Here is a 24105-nt window from a genome sequence, read left to right as displayed (position 1 = left end):
TAAGGTTTAAAAACAGTGTTAATGACAAAGACTTGAAGTATCAAAGCAAAGATCACATGAACATATTATACAGTATATCTGTCATTCAATTGTCTAATGTATTCACTGATACCCGACCTTGACATGAACTTGTGTTGAACTATTGCAACAAATACAAACCTCCAGAATACAAAGTGAACTGCTTGACTCTGTGGGTTGATTTTTATCAGCTTGTTTCTCCCTCCATGGATCTCATTAAACTCTCCACCAAGAGCTGTTGTCATGTAAACATCAAAACAGTAGTCCTCTGTTGTCCATCCGTCCATCCATCCATCCATCCATCCATCCATCCATCCATCCATTATCTATACCCACTTAGGCCTGATAAAATTCTTCAGTGACTGGAGTCACAAAAACTGCCTCCTACTGAACATCTCTAAAACCAAAGAGGTGGCAGTCAGATGTTTAATGTCTAAGCCCCCTACTTTTCCAGTCAACATCAGTAGTGTGGACATTGAAGTGGTGCCAGCCTACAAATATCTAGGCGTGCAGCTGGACAATAAGTTGGACTGGTCTCTTAACACAGATGTTCTATATCAAAAAGGACAGAAATTACTTTTCCTCCTAAAGTAGCTTATGTCCTTAGACATCTGCAGGAAGATTCTGCACGTTTTATCAAACTATGGGAGCAAGTGTGCTGTTTTATGCTGCAGTCTGCTGGGGAGGCAGCATAAAGCAGAGGGATGCAAGGCAGCTGGACAGACTGGTGCAAAAGGTGGTTCAGTGACTGGAATGAGGCTGGACAAAGGTAGAGACAGACCATCCTGGAATAAACTGACCATCAATTTCACAACATCCTGATGTAGCAGAGAAGCAGCTGCACACTGTAAACCCGAACAAGTTCACAGTACTCAAAACGTATGTGGAAACCGATTACCTCAAAATATTCAAGTCAACCAGCCATCTTTTTTAAGTAAGTAATACTTTAAAAGTTCAATTAAAAAATGCCTCAGAAATAACTTTTCTAAAATTATAGCTACTTTAGATGGCATAGCCCGGGCCTCCAGCACTACTGTGAAAAATCTTGGAGTTATTTTTGACCAGGACATGTTCTTTAACTCACACATAAAACAAATCTCTAGAACTGCCTTCTTTCACCTGTGCAACATTGCCAAAATTAGGAACATCCTGTCTCAAAATGATGCAGAAAAACTAGTCCATGCATTTGTTACCTCAAGGCTAGAGTACTGTAACTCATTACTATCTGGATGTCCCAGTATCTCCATAAAAAGCCTCCAGTTACTCCAGAATGCTGCAGCCAGAGTCCTGATAGGAACTAGCAAGACAGATCATTATTCTCCTGTATTTGCTTCTCTTCATTGGCTCCCTGTAAAATACAGAATAGAATTTAAAATCCTTCTTCTCACATACAAATCCCTTCATGATCAAGCTCCTTGATACCTTAAAGTCCTCATACTACCATATTATCCCAGTAGAGCACTTTGCTCTTGTAAGCGCGTTAGTTTTCTGCAATGAGGACTCATCACAGTATCTCAATTTAGTAGATTTATTTGCATTGAAGAATCTAATGACTATTTACAAACAATCAAACAACATAACTAATACGACAAAGTGTAAGACAGGAACAAAACAAACCAACACTCAACAGTTGCACACACGAGTACACCGAACGGATCGACAACCCGTTCAGCGTACTCTGACCAACAGATCTAGTGAACAATACTTAGCCTACAAAAAGGCATAAATGGTATCAAAGGCTTTGCGAATGGCGAACTGTTCACTTCAAATCCCAGTCCGCGCCTGAGTAAGGCTTTTCCGGTCCTTATAAACAGGACAAAATGATTGGCTGAAGCATCTCAGCTGGCGCACATCACACGTCACTAGCCAACAGCCACAGATCATAGCCGGAGTGTCCTAGGGAGTGCCAAACGGCACCTCAGGGGCCGTAACAGCGCCCATCTGTAAAATCTAAAGAATTCTTTACTGACCGTTTCTAGGTATTCCTCATTCTGAGGTCATCTGACTTGTAACACATGTTTACTAAGAAAACGTGTTCCTGGATGTAGCCACTTCTGCCTCTCTATCTCTCTTCCTAGTCACACTATGCTGCACTCAAGGTCACTTTCTTTTGCAAGCGCTTGATACAAGCATATAATAACTTCTAATCCCTACACTCTCAGATTGCAGGTCTACTTGTGGTTCTCAGAGATTCCAAAAGTAGATTGGGAGGTAGAGCCTTTAGCTATCGAGCTCCTCTCCTGTGGAACCGGCTCCCAGTCTGGGTTCAGGAGGCTAGACTTAAAACCTTCGTTTTTGGCAAAGCGTATAGTTAGGGCTGGTTCAGGTGACCATGAACCATCCCATAGTTATGCTGCTATAGGCCTAGAGGACCATCAGTGCACTGAGCTAAGTACCCTAACCTTCCCCTCTCCTCCCCCCTCACATGTATATTCCACCATTGAATGTCATTAACTTTGTGCTCTCTCTCTCTCCCCTAGTTTGTGCTCTCTCTCTCTCTCTCTGTTCTCTCTCTCTGTACCTTCTTCAGGTGTCCCTGGTCCTGGAGCTGTAAATTGCTGATGTGCAGTTACTGGCCCCACCAACCTACAGTGTCTATTTGTTGTTTATTGTTGCTGTTGTTTTCTCTCCCCTCTATCCACTCACCCCCCAACCGGTCGAGGCAGATGGCCACCTAAACTGAACCTGGTTCTGCTGGAGGTTTTTTCTTCTTTTAAAGGGAGTTTTTCCTCTCCACTGTCGCCAAGTGCTGCTCGTAAGGGATTTGTTGGGTTTTTTGGTTTTTGTAAGGTGCCTTGTATTGTGGATTGTATTGTGATTTGGCGCTATACAAATAAATTGAATTGAAATTGAATTGAATTCCTGAAGTGAACTTTTGTATGTTTGGTGATTCGATTAACTGTTTTGGACTGCTGAACTGAACACGATGTGTCCGGTGTGTGATCACTGTGAAGTTGTTCTAGATGTGGCGAAACGGGACGTTTCTTGTTCGATGTGTGACTCTGACCCCCTTCATGTGTTTAACCCTCCAAAGTTACACTAGCGACTGAATGAGGATCACCTGTTTCCTTTCTGATATGATTCTGTCCATGATAGAACCAATCTATTATTATTTACCCACTGGTTTGCAGAACACCGGGATATCAAGCTAGATTGTTTGTATAGAGATCTCCTCTCTGAGAATCCAGAATACCTCTTTCATATCTTGTTGCTGGTCAAGTTAATGCTGACACTTAGTCCAGCAACAGCCATCTGTGAGAGAGGATTTTCTTGCATGAAGTGAAGTGAAGACAACATATTGTACCTTTTTAATCTGGCTACTTAAAATTAATTTTGGCCTACCAAAAACTGAAGAGTGCCTGCTCGAAGGGCTAACAGGTATTTTGTAATTTTGTGAGCCCTGCAGTGACACTGGTAGCTGTTGGCAGATGACACTGAATGACATGATAAAACCCACAACTTCACAGAATTCTACAGAATATGTCACCAACACCAACAAGACATGTTTATATGCCTGGCACAGAGTCATGATGTTATGTACAAAGTCTATTGGCATATTAACGAACGACCCTGGTGGTGGTGGCAAATGCGTCACAAAGTTTTTTGCGTCCTAATCGAAGAAAGACGTGTGAACTAATGGTCTGACACTGCTGTTTTATTTTGTGGGCATCAAACAGTGAAACAAGCTAAGAGCTAGAGCTGATCGGTTCCTGAATCACATGGGTTAATGATTTGAATGTTCGTACTAAATCAGGAATCACGAGTCCCAGGTCTCCATTAACCTGGATCCTATGAGTCAGCACTCAAGTGAACGAGATCACTTTAGTGAGTAAAGGTAGAAGACACAAACCTCGTTGCCACATAAGACTGATGCTAAAAGTCTCACTGTGCTTGCATCAGTGTGTTAGAGGCTTTGTCTGTTTCTTTATCTTGGTTTTCTCTATGTCAAGTTACCATTTCTTAAGTGTCTATAAGCTTTTCAGGAAATAAGGCTTCTCAACAGGAAATTTCTAAAACAAAAGCAAACAAACTATAAAACGCAAATGCACAAACTATATATGAGAAACTGCACTATATACAGTGGGTACGGAAAGTATTCAGAACCCTTTAAATTTTTCACTCTTTGTGTCATTGCAGCCATTTGCAAAAATCAAAAAAGTTCATTTTATTTCTCATTAATGTACACTCAGCACCCCATCTTGACAGAAAAAAACAGAAATGTAGAAATTTTTGCAAATTTATTAAAAAAGAAAAACTGAAATATCACATGGTCATAAGTATTCAGACCCTTTGCAGTAACACTCATATTTAACTCACATGCTGTCCATTTCTTCTGATCCTCTTTGAGATGGTTCTGCTCCTTCATTGGAGTCCAGCTGTGTTTAATTAAACTGATTGGACTTGATTAGGAAAGGCACACACCTGTCTATATAAGACCTTACAGCTCACAGTGCATGTCAGAGCAAATGAGAATCATGCGGTCGAAGGAACCGCCCAAGGAGCTCAGAGACAGAATTGTGGCAAGGCACAGATCTGGCCAAGGTTACAAAAGAATTTCTGCAGCACTCCAGGTTCCTAAGAGCACAGTGGCATCCATAATCCTCAAATGGAAAAAGTTTGGGAAGACCAGAACTCGTCCTAGATCTGGCCGTCCAGCCAAACTGAGCAGTCGTGGGAGAAGAGCCTTGGTGAGAGAGGTAAAGAAGAACCCAAAGATCACTGTGGCTGAGCTCCAGAGATGCAGGAGGGAGATGGGAGAAAGTTCCACAAAGTCAACTATCACTGCAGCCCTCCACCAGTCGGGGCTTGATGGCAGAGTGGCCCGACGGAAGCCTCTCCTCAGTGCAAGACACATGAAAGCCCACATAGAGTTTGCCAAAAGACACATGAAGGACTCCCAGACTATGAGAAATAAGATTCTCTGGTCTGATGATGGGCAGCATGGTGGCTGAGTGGTTAGCACTGTTGCCTCACAGCAAGAAGGTCGTGGGTTCGCATCCCGGCCTTTCTGTGTGGAGTTTGCATGTTCTCCCTGTGCTTGCGTGGGTTTACTCCGGGTACTCCGGTTTCCTCCCACAGTCCAAAAACATGCATGTCAGGTTGATTGGTGACTCTAAAATTGCCCGTAGGAGTGAGTGTGAGTGTGTGAGGTTGTCTGTCTTTGTGTGTCTATATGTGGCCCTGCGACAGACTGGTGACCTGTCTAGGGTGTACCCCTGCCTTCCACCCGAGAGAGAGCTGGGATAGGCTCCAGCGGATCCCCGTGACCCTGAACAGGAAAAGCGGGTATAGAAGATGGATGGTCTGATGAGGCCAAGATTTAACCTTTTGGCGTTAATTCTAAGCGGTATGTGTGGAGAAAACCAGGCACTGCTCATCACCTGTCCAATACAATCCCTACAGTGAAACATGGTGGTGGGAGCATCATGTTGTGGGGGTGTTTTTCAGCTGCAGGGACAGGACGACTGGTTGCAATTGAAGGAAAGATGAATGCGGCCAAGTACAGAGGTATCCTGGAAGAAAACCTCTTCCAGAGTGCTCAGGGCCGAAGGTTCACCTTTCAACAGGACAATGACCCTAAGCACACAGCTAAAATAACAAAGGAGTGGCTTCGGAACAACTCTGTGACCGTTCTTGACTGGCCCAGCCAGAGCCCTGACCTAAACCCAATTGAGCATCTCTGGAGAGACCTGAAAATGGCTGTCCACCAACGTTCACCATCCAACCTGAAAGAACTGGAGAGGATCTGCAAGGAAGAATGGCAGAGGATCCCCAAATCCAGGTGTGAAAAACTTGTTGCATCATTCCCAAGAAGACTCATGGCTGTACTAGCTCAAAAGGATGCTTCTACTCAATACTGAGCACAGGGTCTGAATACTTATGACCATGTGATATTTCAGTTTTTCTTTTTTAATAAATTTGCAAAAATTTCTACATTTCTGTTTTTTTCTGTCAAGATGGGGTGCTGAGTGTACATTAATGAGAAATAAAATGAACTTTTTTGATTTTGGCAAATGGCTGCAATGACACAAAGAGTGAAAAATTTAAAGGGGTCTGAATACTTTCCGTACCCACTGTATGTGGGTCATTTACACTTTTCTTTGTTGCAGCATGCTCTCAAATGCTTTGACCCAATCTAGGAACATATCAGCATCAACAAAGACCAAGTCTACTCAGGTTCATATAAATTGGGACAATTAATTTTTTTTGGCATTTAACCTCTGAACACTACTACATTGAATTTGAAATCAAACAAGAAGTGAGCAAAATGAAGACTATCAGCTTTAATTCAATAGTGTGTCATTAAACATTTAGGAACTACAACCATTTTTATAGAACCACCCCCATTTCTGGTGTCTCATAAGTGATGGGATGAAGTTACACAATTACAAGTATAAGAATAATTTTTAATATTTGTATTACATTAAAAGTCTAAAGAAGTGTGTCGCTGCAGAGGAGATGTTTCCCATCATTATAGAATAACTTCAACTTACAAATATAGAATTATTGCAAGGTGTCACTTAAGATTGTACTGCAATTTCTCATGGACTCAGTTCTGTGGTAGACTGTACTCTCTGTGTTCAGTTTATTATGAGCCCTAAGCTACTTTTTCAGTTTAATACAAACATCCTCCTTCCTGAAGGTGATAATGTTCAGTTTGTGGTCAAATGGTTTAAAAGCAGTCCAGACTGAACTGTATGATTATTTTAGAAGATGTAGTCTGCTCTCCTGTTGAACTCTGCTGCATTATACAGAGAGGTGGTGTTGTTTTTTAGGCTGAACTCAATGATATGAAAGAGGGTGGAGAAAATAAAAGAAACTCATGTCAGTACAATACAATCCAATTCAGCAGCATGACAAACTACAACCTCCAAAATGATCAACCAGTTGAATCAACACGTCTCTGAAACAGTTTGACCACAAACTGAACATTATCACCTCCATGAAGGAGGATTTATTACAGGACTGTTGGACTAGACTGACTAAGTTATAGTTAGGTGGACCTAATAAACTGACAATGGAGTGTTTCTACTTTAACAATACACCCAGATATGATGCCAGTATGAAAATATTCAGTGAATTAACAAGTTAAGCCACAACAAACTGGAAACACAAGAATCAAACTGACAATTAGAATAAAACTGTATTTCTGGGTTCTGCAGCAAATTGTTTAGTTAGTAGTGATTACATAGTGTAGTTGAAGCTGATAATGCTCTTTACTGTGATTTAGGGTTTTAGAAACATCTTTGCACTCAATACTTTTCAAGGCTCAGAGAAATCACATCTCTGTTTTATTCACTAAACAATGACTGTACAACAGTTATCAGTGTTAGTACATTAGACTATTTTACCTGGACAGAACAATTTACTGAGGTGTTTATAAATTTCTTTCATCTTTAGTCCATATATGATTGGATTGAAAAGAGGATGATATAAAATTAATTGCATTGACATTATTAAACGCACAATTTTTGGAAAATTACTTTCCATTAGAACTAGAAGTACATCAAATGAACCCAAACAGGAAAAGTTGATTAGAACAATCAGATGAGGTAAACAGGTCTGTGCAGCTTTTCTCCTGACTTCTCTACCACTTTGATAGGTGATTAAAAATATCCTTATGTAGGTTAAAAAGACAAACAGCACAGGGATAATTAAAATATTAACATAAGCAATCATCATATAAATATTTGACACTCTTGACTTCTCACATTGAAGATTAAAAACAGCAGTGTTACAATATATTTGCTTAAAAGAAAACTCACATAGCTCAACATCAGCACTCAGACCAATTGGCACTGCTAACTGACCAGCAGGCAGAATCCAAGCTACAACCAGTAAAATACAGATGTTTGTTTTTGTCATGATAGTTGCATACTGCAGAGGTTTACATATAGACACATACCTGTCATAGGACATGGCTGCCAACAGTAAAAACTCTGAACCACCTAAAGAATAACCCACTTGAAACTGAAAGAGACATGCATGATATGATATGATCAGTTTTTCAGATAAAACATCCATTAAAATCTTTGGGTACATATTAGTGCTGTAAAGAACAGAGTTCATTAACAAAGCTGCAATGAAAATGTACATAGGCTCATGGAGGTTTTTGTGAATCACTATCAGACACACAATAGTAGAATTACTGCAGATTATTAGAATATATGCTGTAAACATGATCACAAAATAAACAAATCTGTATTGGTTCAGTTCCACATATGCATCAATAGTTATATATGTTATATTTAGGTTATTATCCATTAAGGTTTAAAAACAAAGTGCTAATGACAAACACGAAGTATCAAAGCAAAGATCACATGAACATATTATACAGTATATCTGTCATTCGATTGTCTAATGTATTCACTGATACCCGACCTTGACATGAACTTGTGTTGAAATATTGCGACAAATACAAACCTCCAGAATACAAAGTGAACTGTTTGACTCTGTGGGTTGATTTTTATCAGCTTGTTTCTCCCTCCATGGATCTCATTAAACTCTCCACCAAGAGCTGCCGTCATGTAAACATCAAAACAGTAGTCCTCTGTTGTCCATCCATCCATCCATTCATTATCTATCCCCACTTATTCCTAACCAGGGTCACAGGGATCTGCTGGAGCCTATCCCAGCTGTCTTTGGGTGAAAGGCAGGGGTACACCCTGGACAGGTCACCAGTCCATCACAGGGCCACATAGAGACAAACAACCTCACACGCTCACACTCCCTGCTATGCGCAAATTAGAGTCACCAATCAACCTGACATACATGTTTTTGGACTGTGGGAAGACACCAGAGTATGCAGTGTAAACCCTCGCAAGCACAGGGAGAACATGCAAACTCCACACAGAAAGGCCCCTGATGGGTTTCAAACCAGGAACCTTCTTGCTGTGAGGCAACAGTGGAAGGCAGGCAGTCCTCTGTTGTTATACAGTAAACTCATCTGAAGAAACGTGTCGCTGTACAAACAAGAACCTTTGTTGTCCCTCAGCAGGGAAGTTCACATAGTCACAGCAGGAATGAGGCACAAGATAAAAAGTAGGAGCAGAAAATAAATAAAAAAAACACAAACAATAATTAAATATCCATCCATCCATTTTCTATACCCGCTTTTCCTGAATCAGGGTCACGGGGATCTGCTGGAGCCCATCCCAGCTCTCTCTCGGGTGGAAGGCAGGGGTACACCCTGGACAGGTACAATTAAATATATTAATAGAAAAAAATATAAGAAGGGGAGGACTGTTTTGGCTCCATTCCTTTACACACTGTACAAAGCAAAATCCATGTAGTGTTGGCATATTCAGACGTATTCTGAAAATACTGTGATTGTTACAAGTATCAGACATGGACAGAAAGAGCAGTACAGTGGCCTAACCAAATTCTTCAGTGACTGGAGTCACAAAAACTGCCTCCTACTGAACATCTCTAAAACCAATAAGGTGGCAGTCAGATGTTTAATGTCTAAGCCCCCTACTGCAGACTGCAGCATAAAACAGCACACTTGCTCCCATAGTTTGGTAAAACATGTGCAGAATCTTCCTGCAGATGTCTAAGGACCTAAGCTACTTTAGGAGGAAAAGTCATTTCTGTCCTATTTGATATAGAACGTCTGTGTTAAGAGACCAGTCCAATTTATTGTCCAGCTGCACGCCTAGATATTTGTAGGCTGGCACCACTTCAATGTCCACACTAATGATGTTGACTGGAAAAGTAGGGGGCTTAGACATTAACCATCTGACTGCCACCTCTTTGGTTTTAGAGAAGTTCAGTAGGAGGCAGTTTTTGTGACTCCAGTCACTGAAGAATTTTATCAGGCTTAAGTGGGGATAGATAATGAATGGATGAATGGATGGATGGACAACAGAGGACTACTGTTTTGATGTTTATATGACGACAGCTCTTGGTGGAGAGTTTAATGAGATCCATGGAGGGAGAAACAAGCTGATAAAAATCAACCCACAGAGTCAAACAGTTCACTTTGTATTCTGGAGGTTTGTATTTGCAGAGGGATACAAGGCAGCTGGACAGACTGGTGCAAAAGCTAGTTCAGTGACTGGAATGAGGCTGGACACAATGGAGGCTGTGGTGGAGAGATGCTCTCAGACAAAGGTAGAGACCACCCTGGAAAAAACTGACCATCCATTTCACAACATCCTGATGTAGCAGAGGCGCAGCTGCACTGGACGACTCACCTCACTGAGCTACAGGACTGAAAGATACAGGAGATCCTTCGTCCCTGCTGCCATCAGGCCCTACAATAACTTGGCCAATGGCAGATGGCAGAACAATCCCAGGTTTCTTTTCAGCACTGTAGCCAGGCTGACAAAAAGTCACAGCTCTGTTGAGACCAGTGTTCCCTTAGCTCTCAGCAGTGATGACTTTATGAGTTTCTTTACAAATAAAATCACAACTATTAGAGATAAAATTCATCAGATGCTTCCTATACCTGCAATAAATGAACCTTCTACTACAGTAGCTCTTGAATTATCTGTAAGACCTCAGTTTTGTTTAGTCTCCTTCTCTCCCATAGATCTCTCTGAATTCACATCAGTAGTTGCATCATCTAAATCATCAACGTGTCTCTTAGACCCCATCCCAACTAGACTACTTAAAGACACCCTGCCATTAATTAACTCATCTTTATTAGACTTAGTAATTTTATCTCTAGTATCAGGCTAGGGACCACAGGCCTTTAAGACTGCAGTAATCAAACCCTTACTCAAAAAGCCTAGTCTTGATCCAGGAGTCTTGGCTAATTATAAACCAATATCCAACCTACCATTTATTTCTAAAATCCTAGAAGCTAAGCAGCTATCAGACCACTTACAGAGGAATGATTTTCAATCAGGATTTAGAGCACATCATAGTGCAGAAACAGCACTGTTAAAAGTCACCAACGATCTTCTTGTAGCCTCAGAAAATGGACTTGTTTCTATACTTGTCCTCCTAGACCTTAGTGCTGCATTCGACACTATTGACCACAACATCTTATTACAGAGACTGGAGCATGTGACTGGTATCAGAGGAACAGCATTAAAATGGTTCCAATCCGATTTATCGGGCAGATTCCAGTTTTTTAATGTCCATGATGAAACTTCCAAGTGCACAAGTTAGTTATTGAATTCCACAAGGTTATGTGCTAGGACCGATTCTGTTCACCTTGTACATGCTTCCTTTAGGCAATGTCATTAGGAAGAACTCAATTAATTACCACTGCTTGTCAGGGTTCGTCGGACTTGAGGACCAAATAAGCGCTGTTACGGCCACCAGCCTTCTTGTTCCTCGCCCCCTCCGTTGTACTGTTGCTTTCTTATGTTCCGTCTGAGTGCGCCACGGGGAAAGTGATTGGGATTCCGAAAAACAACCTCCAACCTTTTGGTGGAGCTGTTTTGGATTGTCATTGGCCGACGGGGTCGCGAATCAGCAGCTGAAAGAAGATCAACCATGGACCGCGCCCCTTCGCCTGATTGCCCTACCGCTCCAGCCTTCCACCAAGCAACTATCCACACCTCAGCACATCGCGTATTTAGAGCTGGGTGTGTCCACTGCTCGGGTTGAGCTGTGCCTTGCCTGTGGTCAGTTCATCTTTGGTGTTGTGACTCTTCCTCAGACTTCTGTGTGTTAGATTTGTTAGGTTTGTACACCGCGTGGCGGTTTTGTCTTGCTACTACTGTGTGGGTTTTGCTACCTCTGTGTTTTGTAACATTGCTCAGTGCCTTTACTGCTGTATAGCAGGTCAGTCTAGTCAGCCACCTAGCTCTCTTTTTGTTATTCTTATTTTGACTGTATTTGCATAGACCTGGAGGTTTTGGTTTATTTCTGGCTTTTTGGTTTTTTTTATTTTCATTGTTGTTAGAGTATGCTTTTACTCCAGAGTCACCCCATTCCCCGTTCTCTATTGTAAGAATCGCAGGTTCTTTTTGTCCTGTAAATAAATCTGTTTGCCTTCCTACATCTGGCATGCATGTTACTCCCTAAAACTTCCCCTAGATATTGGGTTGTAAAAAGCGCTCACACCACTCTCAGTTTAAGAGATTTTATTGTCACAAGAATTAGTATGAAACGTGGAATATGGTTTGACCAGTAAGTGGAGACAAAGACCAGAAGATATATGGAACGGGATGATTACTGACTAAGCTCACGCCGGTAACTTCGAGATTGCCTAGGCAGATGAATGAGGGAATCCGGAATCTTGGCCCGCAGAGCAACATCTGACGGTATCGGGATTGTTCTGGTCAGGAACTCCAGGTCCTCTGATAAGCAAACTCAAACAGTTCGGAGTTAAACGTAACGCAAAATCTCCTCCAATAAAGTATTCCAAAACAAGAATGGGAGGGAGAAAATCAGAGTTCTCTTGGTAACTTGAAAAGGTCAACAAAACTAAACACGGAGGATCGTAGTTCATAAACAATGCTTCCTTGAAACTTCAAATACTCAAGAAGATCCTCTGGGGCCGCTCGACTTTGTGCGAGTGTTCGTCCACTTGAAAACAACCAAAGTTCTTCTTTAAGGTAAACAAAGGCTTACTTGGCAATGAATCTTTTTCTGGATCAGGCAGCATGAATGACTCTCCTTTGTAGGTGGCGAAGCAGACAATCCGGCGATCTGATTGTGGTCGGCGAGGAGTATAAGAGCTGTGAAATACGAGAGCAAACAGGTGAGTAATGTTATCGGATTAGCCGACAGGAAACGTAGAGCAACCGACCGCACGTGGACGCTTCAAAACAAAAGTGGGGCGTTGGAAGTAAAGCTGCCCGACATTACACTGCTATGCAGATGACACTCAGCTGTATCTATCTATGAAACCTGTTAACACAAACCAGTTAGCCAGACTTCAAGCGTGTCTAACTGACATAAAGGCCTGGATGACCAGTAACTTTCTACTTTTAAATTCAGAGAAAACAGAAGTTATTGTATTTGGGCCTAAAAACCTGAGAAATAACTTTTCTAAAATTATAGCTACTTTAGATGGCATAGCCCGGGCCTCCAGCACTACTGTGAAAAACCTTGGAGTTATTTTTGACCAGGACATGTCCTTTAACTCACACATTAAACAAATCTCTAGAACTGCCTTCTTTCACCTGTGCAACATTGCCAAAATTAGGAACATCCTGTCTCAAAATGATGCAGAAAAACTAGTCCATGCATTTGTTACCTCAAGGCTAGATTACTGTAACTCATTACTATCTGGATGTCCTAGTATCTCCATAAAAGCCTGCAGTTAAAGCAGAATGCTGCAGCCAGAGTCCTAACAGGAACTAGCAAGAGAGATCATATTTCTCCTGTATTAGCTTCTCTTCAGGGGACTGGTTCCAGGTAAAATACAGAATGGAATTTAAAATCCTTCTTCTCACATGCAAATCCCTTCATGATCAAGCTCCTTGATACCTTAAAGTCCTCATACTACCATATTATCCCAAATGACCACTTCGCTCTTAGAGTGCAGGTCTACTTGTGGTTCCCAGGGTTTCCAAAAGCAGAATGGGAGGCAGAGCCTTTAACTATCAAGCTCCTCTCCTGTGGAACCAGCTCCCAGTCTGGGTTCAGGAGGCAGACACACTCTGTACTTTTAAGGCTAGACTTAAAACCTTCCTCATTGACAAAGTGTATACTTAGGGATGGCTTCAGGTAACCCTGAAACATCCCTTAGTTATGCTGCTATGGGCCTAGACTGCCCGAGGACCATCAGTGCACTGAGCTCCCCTACCCTAACCCTCCCCTCACTTCCCTTCCCTGCTCCCCCGTCACATGTATATTCCACCATTGAATGTCACTAACCTTGTGCTCTCTCTCTCCCCTAGTTTGTGCTCTCACCCTCTCTCTCTCTGTACCTTCTGCAGGTGTCCCCGGCCCTGGAGCTGTATTTTGCTGATGTGCAGTTACTGGTCCCACAAACCTGCAGTGTCTATTTGTTGTTGATTGCTGCTGTTCTTTTCTCTCTCCTCTATCCACTCACCCCAACCGGTCGAGGCAGATGGCCGCCCAAACTGAGCTCGGTTCTGCTGGAGGTTTTTGCTTCCGTTAAAGGGAGTTTTTCCTCTCCATTGTCGCCAAATGCTTGCTCATAAGGGATTTGTTGGGTTTTTAGTTTTAGTAAAGTGCATTGAGATGATTTGTATTGTGATTTGGTGCTATACAAATACAAATTGAACTGAGATGATGATTGACTATTCTCACTACTGACTGATTAATTAACTACAAGACTACCTGAATTTCCTTTTGGGGATGAATAAACTTTATCTTATCCTTACATTGAGAAGATGCTCTTGTGCCTTCTCAAGGATCTTGTTGGCCCTGTGACTCACAGCTGTGGTCTGCAGGCATAGGCTGGTTGGGATGATTCTCTGTTTTTGTCTGATGTTAAAGCATAAGTGAGTCATGTAATCTGACATTTTCCTTTCATATCCCCTCACCAACTTCAGGGACTTGCAAAGTGTGCTCAAATATATCTGTGAAGATTCTCAGTCGCTCATTTGTCCAAGTTATCTAGAAGCTGAGTTATGGCAACTGCATTACTTTTCATTCACTAAAAATATTTCACTACTCATGCTTTTGGTTTCTTCAGTCTATGGATAGGTTTACTGGGAAAAACAATGAAAATAGCAAACTCTCATAGAGAAATAACCTACCTTTTGGAGGAACAACACACCTATGAGAAACTGCGAAGGGACCCTACAAATATCTACGTGACAAAGGTGATTGTTTAAAACACAGAGAAAAGCACAATTCCATTGACATTGACTTATGCGCTCAGCAGCAGAAAAACTCATTTAGTGTCAACAACCTGAAGGAATCATGTGAAAAATGGAGCAGACTCTGAAACACACACACATAAAATACACAATTGATCAACCAGTTGAATCAACACGTCTCTGAAACAGTTTGACCACAAACTGAAAATTATCAACTCCATGAAGGAGGATTTATTACAGGACTGTTGGACTAGACTGACAAAGTTATAGTTAGGTGGATCTAATAAACTGACAATGGAGTGTTTCTACTTTAACAATACACCTAGATATGATGCCAATATGAAAATATTCAGTGAATTAACAGTTAAGCCACAAAAAACTAGAAACACAAGAATCAAACTGACAATTAGAATCAAACTGTATTTCTGGGTTCTGCAGCAAATTGCTTAGTTAGTAGTGATTACATAGTGTAGTTGAAGCTGATAATGCTCTTTGCTGTGATTTAGGGTTTTAGAAACATCTTGACACTCAATACATTTCAAGGCTCAGAGAAATCACATCTCTGTTTTATTCTGACACTAAACAATGACTGTACAACAGTTATCAGTGTTAGTACATTAGACTATTTTACCTGGACAGAACAATTTACTGAGGTGTTTATAAATTTCTTTCATCTTTAGTCCATATATGATTGGATTGAAAAGAGGATGATACAAAACTGATTGTATCGACATTATTAAATATACAATTTTTGGAAATTCATTTTCCATTTGATATAGAAATACATCAAATGAACCAACACAGGAAAAGTTGATTAGAACAATCAGGTGAGGTAAACAGGTCTGTGCAGCTTTTCTCCTGACTTCTCTACCACTTCGATAGGTGATTATAAATATCCTTATGTAGGTAAAAACGACGAACAGCACAGGGACAATTAAAAGATTAACATAAGCAATCATAATATATATATTTAGTACTCTTGACTGCTCACATTGAAGTTTAAAAACAGCAGTGTTACAATATATGTGCTTCAAAGAAAACTCACATAGCTCAACATCAGCACTCAGACCAATTGGCACTGCTAATTGACCAGCAGGCAGAATCCAAGCTACAACCAGTAAAATACAGATGTTTGTTTTTGTCATGATAGTTGGATACTGCAGAGGTTTACATATAGACACATACCTGTCATAGGACATGGCTGCCAACAGTAAAAACTCTGAACAGCCTGAAGAATAACCCACTTGAAACTGAAAGAGACATGCATGATATGATATGATCACTTTTTCAGATAAAACATCCATTAAAATCTTTGGGTAAAAAATAGTGCTGTAAAGAACAGAGTTCATTAACAAAGCTGCAATGAAAATGTACATAGGCTCATGGAGGTTTTTGTGAATCACTATCAGACACACAATAGTAGAATTACTGCAGATTATTAGAATATATGCTGTAAACATGATCACAAAATAAACAAATCTATATTTGTCCAGTTCCACATATGCCTCAATAGTTAAATATGTTATATTTAGCTTATTATCCATTAAGGTTTAAAAACAAAGTGTTAATGACAAAGACTTGAAGTATCAAAGCAAAGATCACATGAACATATTATACAGTATATCTGTCATTCGATTGTCTAATGTATTCACTGATACCCGACCTTGACATGACCTTGTGTTGAAATATACTGCAACAAATACAAACCTCCAGAATACAAAGTGAACTGTTTGACTCTGTGGGTTGATTTTTATCAGCTTGTTTCTCCCTCCATGGATCTCATTAAACTCTCCACCAAGAGCTGTCGTCATGTGAACATCAGACTCTGAGATCTCTAACCACCTTCCCTCACACTGAAGAAGCCACAAAGAGGTGAAATATTTTGACTCAAGTCCAGTCTCAGCTTCTAGTTAGACTAGTTAGTGGCCCAAGCTTAATATAACAGCATCATGTTTATGTTTATGCACTGGCAGCATTTGGTTAAAGTGAGTCACACTATGTTTCACACACAAATATGAGCACATTTCTACGGTTTTATCCTCACTCCACTGGCTGCCTGTGCACCTTATGGTACATTTGAAATTCTTTTATTTGCTTTTAAATGTCGGGATAGCTGCTCAGCTCGGCTGACTAACTGCTTCTGAGTGTAACAAAGACTAAACGTAAGCTCAGGGGGACCGAGATTTTGCAGTGGTAGCACCAAAACTGTGGAATGAGCTGCCCTTGCACGTTAGTCAGGCCTCCTCATTACCTGTTTTTAAATCTGTTCTTAAAACTCACCTGTTGTCACTGACACAATATAAGATGTTGACATTATTTATGTAATTTTGTTTATCTTATTTGATTTTGTCTGTTGTACGGTTTGTGTGCCTTTTTTCATTTTATGTTTTTTATCTTGTTCAGCACTTCAGTCAACTTTAGTTGTTTTTATTTTTTTAAGTGCTTAAATAAAGTAGCAGTTGCATCTTTTTTACTTTCAGTCAACACCATGACTTTTAGGACCACTAAACCTAACAGATTGGATGTAAAGTCCATCTCTGGTTTGAAAGTTGGGTTTAGCTTTTATTAAGACTCTTTCGCACTTTCGTTGTAAATTTATGTTTATATAATGATGTATACAGTACATCTATTTCCTTATTTATATCTACAAGTATACACCCATCATACCCTATTGTTTTCTCAGTAGGACTGGTACTGACACAGATTGCAAGGACCATTTTGTCGAAAAAACTAAGTTTTCTTTTATTGAACTTTATGAGAATCTTGGCGCCATGTAATGTAGTTTCTCAAGCTATAGTAAATGCACGGCACATTAATCAAACTGGAAGTGACATTAACATCAAATAAGGTCTTTATTGCTTTTAGTTGAAAATAAGGAAGAATCCTATGGCAAAACTGAAAATATCAACTAAATAGTGTCACTTCTGCTCAGACTTCACAAGTCTCAGCATTGAAATTGTGATAGTGTGTGTCAGCTTTGTGGAGCAGACAACATTATTAATGCTGTACTAAAAACATTTCATAATTTAATCACAGCAATGAATCATAATCTGTAATAAATTGTAAAATGAAGAACAGTTGTATCATGAGGAGGCATGTGCTTAAAATGTAAAACATTTTAAATTAAGGTTTTTAGCATTTAAAATGTTTATCTTCACTTATTATGAACATGAAAGTCAATAGAGAACGATACTGATATGAACATCACCCGAACATCAATAATATGATACTCGATACTCATCAGTCACACAAACTTATCCATCAAATGTCTTTGAAAAAAACACATCTCTGCATTATTACTACAGATGACATGACTGTACATTAGTTAACAGTGTGGATATATTAGTGTGATTTGAGCTGAAGCAACAACTTCTTCAGGTGTTTAGAGATTTCTTTCATTTTGAGTCCATAAATGACTGGATTGAACAGAGGGTGATATAAAATCACTTGCAATGTCATTATTAAACGAGCAGTTTTTGGAAAATCTGATTCTACCTTGACTATAATAATATCATAAATGAAAAAACAAGAAAAGCCAATTAAAACCAGCAGGTGAGGTAAACAGGTCTGAGCAGCTTTGTTTCTGACTGTTTTACAGCTTCGGTAGGATATAAGAAGTATCCTGGTGTATGTGAAGAGGATGAAAAGCATAGGGAGCAGTGCAATATTTACTAACATGAACACACCGTATATAGATAGTGCACCTGAGCTCACACACTGACATTTATAAATTGAATTATTACAAAAAATTCCTTTCAGAGTAAAACTACAGAGTTTTATGTTAGCGTTCAGGGCAACTGACACTGCTAACTGACAAGCAGGCACAAGCCAAGTTACAACAAGTAAAATACAGATGTTTCTTTTCCTCATGATAGTTGGATACTGCAGAGGTTTACATATAGACACATACCTGTCATAGGCCATGGCTGCCAACAGTAAAAACTCTGAAGTGGCCAAAGTGTAATATACATAAGCTTGAAAGAGACAGGCTGAATATGATATGATCTGTTTTTCAGATAAAAAATCGATCAGTAGCTTTGGGTAGATATTAGTGCTGTAAAGAACAGAGTTCAGTAACAAAGCTGCAATGAAAATGTACATAGGCTCATGGAGGTTTTTGTGAATCACTATCAGACACACAATAGTAGCGTTAAAACAGATTATTAAAATATAAACTGTAAACATGATCACAAAATAAAGGTATCTGTATTTCTGTAACTCTACATACCCATCTAGAGTTACATATGTCACATTTAATTTATCACCCATCAAGACTGTCCAAATATAAGCAAAATGAACAAAGCAGGCAAACTCTGTAACAGACATATGGTTAATAACTAAAAAAAGAAATCTCACTGTGAGTACTGCAATAACACACAACCTGTATTCACTTGTATTAATGATTCACACCTTCAGAGGTTTTACTGAGGAGCTTACAGTGAACACAGTCAACCTCCCAGTCAACTCACTGGGAGGTTTGCCCTGCTTTTATCAAGACACCCCGATCCTCTGTGGATCTGCTTGAACCATTCAAAGAGAAGAGTTAGTAACTTGGTAACAACTTCAACCGCTGGGCCTTTGAAGCTGTAGGGTTGATAGATGAAGTTTTACTGGCTATTGCATTATTTTTCATACTCTCTTAAATTCCAGTGTTACTTTATTACACTTTAAAGTCACTTGGTCTTTAAAATTAAAGCTAAGATGGAGCTAAAGAGAAATTCTGACTCTCCGTTAGGGAATGCTAGAAAAGCCTTTTACATGAAAAGAACATCACTGGAATGTTCATTATGGAAGAGGAACAACTGTAAAATGACAACAAATGTGACCAACCTGTGTCTGTTCCTGAAACACAACCTGTCAGACATGAGACTCACTTAGTGTCACTTGCCATTGGCTTTTATGTTTCTTTCCTGAATATTGCAAAATGTGAAGGCAGCACAGAAACTTTCAACTAACTATTTCTATAACATTCAACAGCATGGACAATTTTTCCATTTTCATCACTGGGAAAGTGACAGAAACTAAACCTTTGTCAGTCTAATCCAGCAGTCCTGTAATAAATCCTGTTTCATGAAGGTGATACTGTTCAGTTTGTGTTCAAACTGTTTAAAAGAGGTGCAGACTGAGCTGTATGATTATTTTAGAAGATGTAGTCTGCTCTCCTGTTGAATTCTGGTGCATTATACAGAGAGGTGGTTTTGTTTTTTAGGCTGAACTCAATGATATGAAACAGGGTAGAGAAAATAAAACAAACTCATGTCAGTACATCCCTCTATGCTGCTTATCCGGGGCTGGGTTGTGGTATCAGTGGTCTAATAAAGGATGCCCAGACTTCCCTCTTCTTAGTCACATCCTCCAGCTCCGGAGGGATACCAGGGGGTAGTTCTTCCAGGGTGTCCTGGGTCTTCCCTGAGGCCTCCTCCCAATGGTACATGCAAGCTGCCTTCTCACCGCCGCCGGAGCCCAGAGTTGCCTTCTCGCCGCCCGAGCCTCCAGTGTTGCAGTAGCCCGAGCCTCAAATGCTGCCACAGCCCGAACCTCCGGTCTTGCAGCCTCAACGACAACGATGTTGCCATCATCTGAAGAAACAGGTTCCAGAACTTCAGTGTTGTGACGAAGCCGTCCCCGTTGAGGTCCCTTCCTTCCAGCTGCATAGACCTCAATGCACCAAAGATCCCGTCACCGCTGAGGTTCATCTTTGTCCCCAGTGGTCTGAAGGAGACGTTGTGGACTGGCCTCTGCCTCCAGAGCCACTGCCTGATGAGCACTCGCTGTCCCGGCCCACTCGGCCAGAGTGTCCAGCACCGCACACTCAACCAGATTCTCCAGCGCCACCCACTAAGCCAGGGTCTCCAGCACCTAGTTCTTCACCTCAGTCGCCAGCCAGCCCCTTCGTCTGAGTTTCTGGCACGCTTCTCACCTGAGTTTCTTCGCCTTAGTCTCCGGCCAGCTCTTCATCTCAGTCTCCGGCAGGCCCCTCATCTACGTTTCTAGCAGGCCTCTCACTAAAGTTTCCAGCAGGCTCTTCACTTCAGTTTCCAGCCCGCTATACATCTGAGTTTCTGGCAGGCTTCTCACCTGAGTTTTTGGCTAGCTCCTCGCCTTAGTCTCTGGCCATCTCTTCACCTCAGTTTCCAGTCAGCCCTTCCACTGATTTTGAGGCCAGCGTTCTCCAGCCAGAGTTCAGCATGCTCCAGCTTCAGCCTAGCACTCTTTCCGGCCAGAGGTCAGCACACACCTGGGGTCCCACGGCGCTGCCCAATCGGAATTCATGACTAGCCCTTTGCCAGAGCCCACAGCCACACCTGTGCCCAAGTCTCCGGCTAGTTCTTCACCCCAGTCCTCGGCCAGCTGTTCAACTCAGCCTCCAGCCAGCCCTTCACCTGAGTTTCCGGCAGGTCTCTCACCTGACTCTCCAGCCAGCCTCTCACTTAGTTTCCAGCTAGCCTCTCACCTGACTCTCGAGCTAGCTCTTTGCCTCAGTTGCCAGCCAGCTGTTCACCTGAGTTTCCGGCTAGCCTCTCATCTCAGTCTCTGGCGAGCCACTCACCCGAGCCTTTGGCCAGCTCTTCCTCTGAGTCTCTGGCTACTCCTTAACCTGAGTTCGCGGTCAGACCTTCGCTGCCGTCTCCAGCTCTTCTCAGGGACTGTTCTCCAAAGCGGTCCTACGTTCCTGGCCCAGAGGCCCTTTCCCCAAGCGGCCCCAGTCCTACGCTCGCTTCAGGGGCTGTCTACCCAAAAGGCCCAAGTTCCACACCAGCTTGAGAGACCATCCTCCCGAACGGCCTCGGACCTATGCTCGCTTCAGGGGCCATCATCCAGAAGAGCCCCAAGTCTCAACTTGCCTAAGAGGCTGTTCTCCAGAGCGGTTCTAGAACTTTTGGTGCCGGAACGGCCGACCTCCAGAGCAACCTGAGTCACTCAACTGCCCAAAGGGTTGTCTTCTCAGTTCGCACCTCCTTCCGGGCCAGTATGGGGGCAAACCTCTGGACTTTGGACTGTCTTCCCCCGACCCGCCCTTTGGTGCCTATCTCCTCGTCCCCCTCCTCCCATCCAGAATTTGTGTTTGGACTTTGGCTGTCTGGGAGCTAAACTTTGAGGTGGGGGTACTGTCATGATTCCCTTTTGGGACTTCCTGCCAGGGACTTTATTTTGTAAGTGACTTCCTTCTTCCCCTGCACTGGTCCCCGGCAACTTTAAACTGTAATCACTTTCACCTGATCACACTCTGCCTTTTGTTCTCGCTCTCTTTATATGTCTCCTTCTTTCCCTTGTGTTTGTGGGAGCTTTATCATCTGTTCGTAGTTATCAGTGGATGCTAAGATAACATTTTATTTGTATTTTGCTTGAGACCTGGTAAATCCAGGGAATAAAAACCTTTATTTCTTGTCCTGCACTTGGATCTTACGCCTCTCCTTCTCCAGCACACCACCGCCACGTAACAAAAACCATGAATACACACGTTTGACTCTGTGGGTTGATTTTTATCACCTTTTTTCTCCCACCATGGATCTCAATAAACTCTCCACCAAGAGCTGTCATCGTGTGAACAACCTCAGGCTCAAACCAGTGGATGCCCATTGACCTTTGGGTCAAGGTTTGAGGGTGGCTCAAACAGTTACAAGTGGAGACTGGGCCCTGGTACCAGTCGGACATGACTCCAGCTGGGGGCTAGGGGGCTAGTGGGCTAGTGGGAATTTACTCACTTTTTCTGTGCGTTTGGATGATGACACGTTACGCGAGTCAAGAAGTGCTTCATATGTTCCAGATAGCGATGAAGAGTTTACTTTGTCCTCAGAGGAAAAACACGACTAACATGACGAACGTTTGGATCCGCATTGTATTGTATTGTACTGCACTAATACCCTCTCAGCCACAATGACTGAAAGGCTCATTATGCGGTTCTGTGTGGGGGTCTTTGAGTGGATCTTTTGTCCTCTCAGGTAAATCACGACTATTCATGCTCAGATGCACCTTCCTGCATATGCCCTTTCTAAACAAAAAGTGTCTTACAAAATTTAAATCAGTGTATTGTTTTCTGTGAATGGGTGAACAAGATGACTTCACATCATTGTGAAGCAAACACTTTACACTACAAGATGCATTTCTTTAAAGTCTTGTGAACCAATGTTCTGTTTGTGTTTTATGGTCTTATTTCAGTGACTTAACAATTGTAGTTTTTCACTAACTATGCATAAACACTGTTTTCTCAAAAACACTATCACGTATAAAACTTGCTGCTCACATATTATTGTACCCAGTTTGTGCTGATTACAGTGTTATCAGACTTTATCCATTAATATGTTTAAAAGCAACTGAAAAAACCACAAATGTCAGGGCATGTCAAAACTTGTCCAGGGCCCCAAAACACCCTCAGACCCCAGAGGGTTAACATCTGTGGAGTCAAGTGTATCTCTGGCAGAGGAATTAAAGAGCTTTTTTGCCCATTTTGAATAGAGCACTGTGACCACATCCACATCACCCTACACTTCACGTGCCCCCCGCTACAAACCACTGACTGTACACGAGTGTGATGTGAGTAAAAAGAGAGAACCCCACAAAGGCCACTGGCCCAGATGGATTACCAGGGAAAGTGCTCAAGGCCTGCGCTAATCAGCTCTTACCTTTTTTCACCACCATCTTTAATCTGTCTGTCACAAGCCAACATCCCTGTCTGTCTAAAGTCACACGTCATCCTCATACATTAATTTTGCACTGTGCAGCATGTGGAAAAATAATTCTACATGTACAGTGAAAGCAGTGGTGCACAAGACATGACAGTTCTTTCCTCATTACTCAAATTCTTGTCTGACTTTAATGCCCACAGTACTGAATCATAACAAATTAAGAAATTGACTTGTAGGAGTTTGTTGCTGTGATTAAAGGCAAAATGAAAACATTAACCATCAACACATATATGTTTAGGTTTTCAACATTTAAAATGTTTATTTTCATCTTATGACCAATATGAGCTTCATCAGGTCCTCTGCTCTGCCCTTGTCCTCTTCATCATCCTCACCGCCAGAGTCATCCTACACACCACCATCCTATGCTGTCTGGCTACTCTCTCTCTCCAACCACTACTTTGCAGTCACTGACCTCTTTTAGGTTGGAATGTCTGCACAAGATGTAATCAACTTGTGTGCTCCTGCTTCCACTTTTATATGTCACCCTATACTCCTCCCTTTTCTCAAAAAATTTATTCACTACAGCCATTTCCATCCTTTTTGCAAAGTCTACCACCATCTGTCCTTCTGCATTCCTGTCCTGCATACCAAACTTAACCATCAATTCCTTGTCACCTCTGTTTCCCTCACCAACATGTCCATTGAAATCTGCCCCAGTCACCACACTCTCACCACTAGGGATATCCTGAATCACCTCATCCATC

General features: G+C 41.6%; 1 protein-coding gene across 1 annotated transcript; it reads right to left on the bottom strand.

Annotated features, from left to right (window-relative positions):
* Positions 1–17954: 17954 nt before the first annotated feature.
* LOC113123639 (olfactory receptor 11A1-like) lies at positions 17955–19023 on the bottom strand. Its single transcript, XM_026295849.1, has one exon. The coding sequence runs from the start codon at positions 18981–18983 to the stop codon at positions 18057–18059; it is 927 nt and encodes a 308-aa protein (XP_026151634.1). The 5' UTR covers positions 18984–19023; the 3' UTR covers positions 17955–18056.
* Positions 19024–24105: the final 5082 nt, after the last annotated feature.

Source organism: Mastacembelus armatus, chromosome 21 (assembly GCF_900324485.2).
Source record: "Mastacembelus armatus chromosome 21, fMasArm1.2, whole genome shotgun sequence".
Taxonomy (NCBI): Eukaryota; Metazoa; Chordata; class Actinopteri; order Synbranchiformes; family Mastacembelidae; genus Mastacembelus; species Mastacembelus armatus.
The sequence above is the reverse complement of the archived record's forward strand: the minus strand, read 5'-3'. Positions and strand labels throughout refer to the sequence as shown.

Excerpts from the sequence above, each read along its gene's own strand:
- LOC113123639 (XM_026295849.1), bottom strand. The coding sequence starts at position 18,983 with ATGGGTGATAAATTAAATGTGACATATGTAACTCTAGATGGGTATGTA.